Here is a 4,423-nt window from a genome sequence, read left to right as displayed (position 1 = left end):
TCTTCCACCGCAGTTAACCGTGGCAAGAGGGGGACTACCTCCTACTGAAGCACCCTTCGGTAGCATTACCTCTTTATGCACCTTTGTTCTGCTCTTGATCTCTGCCACTATCATTCCCACGATGGAGCCCCGGTAAGTGGCTGCGAGGGAAAAGAACTTCTTGTTGGAAGTGATGTCTCGGTACCATGAGTCGGGGTACCTGGGAAGGAAGGAAAAACAGGGCCGTGTGAGGACAGGGAGCCCACGGGAGCAGGCCGCGCCACAGCCCAACATCGTGCTGAGGTGCTGCTCAACTGGAAGTGCAGTGACAGCTGTAAGAGCCGGTCACTGGAACCGCAGGCCAGTGTATTTTACCCGAGACTAAGGGAGGGAAGCTGCACTCCCAAAAGAGCCAAATTCCGCAAAGCCACGTGGCCAAGCACGCAGCCACGTGTCACTTGAAAGCTTTTCCTATGCTACTGCTTTAGCTGATTCCATGAAATCTGGGTTAGGGAGTTAGTCGCCTTTCCTGTCTAACTGTTGTGTGGTACCAACAAGCAGCTCTGTGCCCCGCTTGGTACCACGAACCGTTTAGTTCGACTGCATCGAAGCAGCAGCGCAGGCAGCTCGTGTAACGGCCTCCTGCCTTGCTAAGACAACCACATCTTCATCTTACCCAGTGCCCAGAGCTCTCGCTTCCATCTTTAGCAAGTTATTTTTAAATCCAGGATCATCCATCTGCCCTCTTCTACGAGCGTAAGGATCTCATTAATTCCACACACACATGAAAAACACACCGTATGTCGGTACCAAAAAACCCCATCGCCAGCCCCCGGCTCTCCTCCCCTTCCGCAGGCACCGAAGGGAAACTCGCACACACATTTATTTCAAAGGGTGAGTTCAGCATACCTTGCGTTTAAAAAAAGTCTGCACATTCGAAATACTATGAATGATTTTGCTAGTTTGTTACATTTTATGGGATCTTAATCATAATCCCCTAAAATCCTCTATAAACCTCAACAAAGCTACAGAAAAACAACCCTTGAAGTCTCCAGCTGTAGTTTCCCTGGATGCTTTAGGGCTGAAAGCTGTCGCTGTCCCCCAGAAAAGATCCTTAAGAGCTTCGTGCCCATTTGGCGCAGCTCTGAGAGTGCCTTCTCGGCACACGCTCCAGAACGCAACGCTCTTTCACAAGGTGCTGTCCTTGAGGTGTGCTCCTTTCCCCCTCTCAGACACAGTCATTCCCAAGGCGCTGATCCACCCCCTTCATTACAAAGCCTGTTTTTCTGCCAAAATCTGCATACAGGAACTTTCTGACGGCTTTAGGATATCGCTGCAGGGTCGGCAGCAAAGGGCCATCAACAGCAACATCACCACAGCGCACAGAAGATGCAGAAGCTGCTGCTGGCCTTATCAACAGCCTTTGGTGTCAGCTCTGAACTGCACCGGTGCAAGTTCACACCATCGGTTTCTGGATCCCCACCACTCACACCCCAAACTGGAAACGTACTCTATCGGGAACCAGTCGCCACAGAGCTGTTTCACCGTGTCTATGTCATCGTGGCAGAGAAGACGCAGGTTTACGTCTGTAAGTGCAGTCGGGGGCACGTCCTCTGTCATTCACACCTGCAAGAGAAGAAAGGGCATGAGGAACGATGAAGACGGTGACTCTCAGCTTCCTTCGCTCAGGCAAAGGCAGCGGGAGGTTCTCGGTATCAGTAAGGTTCTACTTCCCGGCAGAACGAGTTTCCAAGGGAGATGAAGCCAAACACAGCTAACAAGAGAAGGAACTCGAAGCCCTGTTGCCCCCAGGGAAAGCACAGCTCACTTCTCGGCCTGACCCCCAGCCCTCTGCCGGCACTGTCCAGTGATGCCACGAGGAAAGGAGCACGTGGCACCAACCGCTTCCAAAGAGAGCTTGGGATGCTGCCTTAAACAAGCCATCGGTGTGCCAGGTGTACCTCAGGGTGCACAGAGCTCTTCACATCTCTGCAGGACCAACGTTTTGTTAGAACAAAACTGAACAAAGATCTGAAAAAGGAAGCGCACTGGAGGAGCCTTTCTGAAGTGCTCTTACACAGTCCCGTCATCTCCAGTTAGGGAGCATGCAGAGGATCCCAGCTTTAAAGTGTCAATTGTGTTTAACTTCTGCCCGTAAAATGGGACCTCTTTGCCTTCCCGTGTGCTCCACCTCCTCGAGGACTGGCTTTCCAGCCCAGGGGAAGCACCTTCAAATACAGAAATCCCAAAATACCCTTTTGCCTTCAGCACAGCACGGCCACAATCCTGCTAACCACGTCCAGGACATTCCTCCCTCACCTTCAGCCTTTTTTGACAAGGTACTGGAGGGACAGAAGCAAGCGATAACTGAAGTGGTTGTAAAAGCATTTTACAACGCAGACGCGTGAGCGAAGAACAGGCTGAGGCAGGACACAGCCCTCACACGCACTTCACACACACTGACCAGGCAGAGCTGGGCAGCTGCAGGAGTCGGTTCCCTTTCACCAGCCACCCGCAGTTCTTCACCACACCTCGTCAGTCTCGCTCCAGCCCAGCTCAAAGAACCAGACCAGGATATAAACAGAAAAACACCCTTCCTTTAAAAAGTTGTTTGGGTTTGTTTTTACTTTCTTTCCCCAATTTTAAGAGGCCTCAATCCGGGTTTCGAAATGCAGGGTTCCAAGGAAGAGCTGCACATGGCAGCGCTCGTGTACGCCCTCCTGTTGAGGAGATGCTCTGCTCTCCCGGTTCTTGATTTGAAGCTGAGAGACACGAAAAGGAACAGGTTTAAACATACTCCCCACGGGACTGGATGTGCCATTTGAGCAGTTTCAACACAAAACCCACATCACCTCCATCATCCACTCGGTAACTGGCAGAGACTCCAAAAGGAGTGGGCACCGCAATGATCCCAGTTTGACAGCAATTGCTCTCCTAACAATTCAGAAACACCTCCTTCCACCACACCCCTAAAAATAAAAAAACCCAACAGGCTAAGCCATAAAATCCACGTTCCACCCCCAAATTTCTCTTTCAAGGTACATCAGCCAGCAATTCCCCTGGATGAACAGGAAGCACGACCCCCAGTTAGCGCAACATGAGAGAGCAGCGAGTCCCCAGCTGCTGGGGACCTTGGAAGTCAGGCTCAGTGCTGAGAGAGGGAATCAGCACTGCTGTGGAGAACAAGGGGGGCTCCCAGCCTTCCCTCCTCCCGGACAGCAGCTTAAAGCCCCTCGGCTGCACAGCCAGGATCTCCCAGGGCGGAAGGAGGAGCTCTGACGCTGGTCGGGGTGCAGCCTGGAACACATCCGACAACCGGAGACACGGGAGGAAGGATGGAGTTAATGTCCACTGTTCTCTGGAGAAAGCTGTGCCAGCCCTTCTCCTGCGCAGGCAGAAGGAGCAGCAAAGTGCTTCAACAGAGCAGGGCTCCAAGGACCATCTCCTACAGCTCTCGATGGAGACAAAACGGGGTGGGGGTCTTCAAGCAAGGGCCTTCCTCCCAGTCACCCGTCCCACGTGCTCCCCTGAGAGGGGCATCTGAGGGGATCTGCACATTGATACGGAGCGCCTGTGCTCCTCCAAGGAAGTCCTTGAAGAGAATCACAGCCATTTCACAGCCCCTTCAAGGAGCGTGGCTGCGTATTCACCGAGCAGCCTACACCTTTCACAATCAGGCCAGAGGCGAGTTTCAAAGCAACTTAAGCACCTAGAAAACCCACATCATGTAGAGAGGTGGCAACTGTAGAAAACCAGTCCTCGTGTGGCTTTCAGAACTAATTCGACGCTCCTAGAACTGGCTTGAGCCCTCTGAGGCTACGCTTTGACTCTGTGCCCTGCTGCGGCAGCGAGCACGCGCCCCACCACCAGCTCTGGCAACCTTTCAACGTGCCTCAGCTTTACCCCACGGGGCTGGTCGGATCCACACCGCTGCTGGCCAAGGTTGCCAAAGCACAGCGGTGCAGACCCCTCCTGCCCACCCACCCTTGCTGGACCTTTTGCTGAGCTATTTCAGAGCAGTGACCCACCACAAGATCACAAAGCGAGGGCAAAATTGTTCGTTGGCCAGAACCACTTGGCAAAAGCTCGGGTAGCGTGAGATTGGCTTTGAGGGGTGGAAGAGGAGGAGGGAGGAGCGAGCAGGCGTGTAGAACTGGAGCTGCTTTGGCCACAGCGAAGCTCCAAGCCTTGATACATCACTTTGTCAGTGGGCACTACGCAGCACTCAGGTTTGCAAAAGCAGCACTCTCTCTCTTTTATTTTTCTCGAGAAGGTTCGATGCTCCTGTAAGGCAACACCCCTTCTCAGTCAATACTCTCAGCATTAATAAATCAGAGATAAACGAAACAGCGATGGCAGAGCCATACGTTCGCTAACGAGTAGGAAAGGCAGGGGCCTAGGAGCAGGCTTCGCCAGCAGCTGCTGCCGCAGAGGCCGAGCCAGC

General features: G+C 53.0%; 1 protein-coding gene across 1 annotated transcript in view; it reads right to left on the bottom strand.

The window, feature by feature from the left end:
• The window catches only part of LOC104489092 (N-alpha-acetyltransferase 60-like), a gene marked incomplete at its 3' end in the record, with an annotated part of 3,744 nt that extends 2,145 nt beyond the window's left edge, over window positions 1-1,599 (bottom strand). The window contains exons 1-2 of the mRNA XM_010131206.1: window positions 1,490-1,599; window positions 70-199 (exon numbers count right to left, since the gene is read on the bottom strand). Coding sequence (XP_010129508.1) covers window positions 70-199; window positions 1,490-1,599 — 240 coding nt within the window. The remainder of the gene's footprint in view (window positions 1-69; window positions 200-1,489) is intronic.
• Between the last annotated feature and the right edge of the window lie 2,824 nt (window positions 1,600-4,423).

Source organism: Buceros rhinoceros, unplaced genomic scaffold (genome assembly GCF_000710305.1).
Source record: "Buceros rhinoceros silvestris isolate BGI_N320 unplaced genomic scaffold, ASM71030v1 scaffold25772, whole genome shotgun sequence".
NCBI classification, from domain to species: Eukaryota; Metazoa; Chordata; class Aves; order Bucerotiformes; family Bucerotidae; genus Buceros; species Buceros rhinoceros.
The sequence above is the reverse complement of the archived record's forward strand: the minus strand, read 5'-3'. Positions and strand labels throughout refer to the sequence as shown.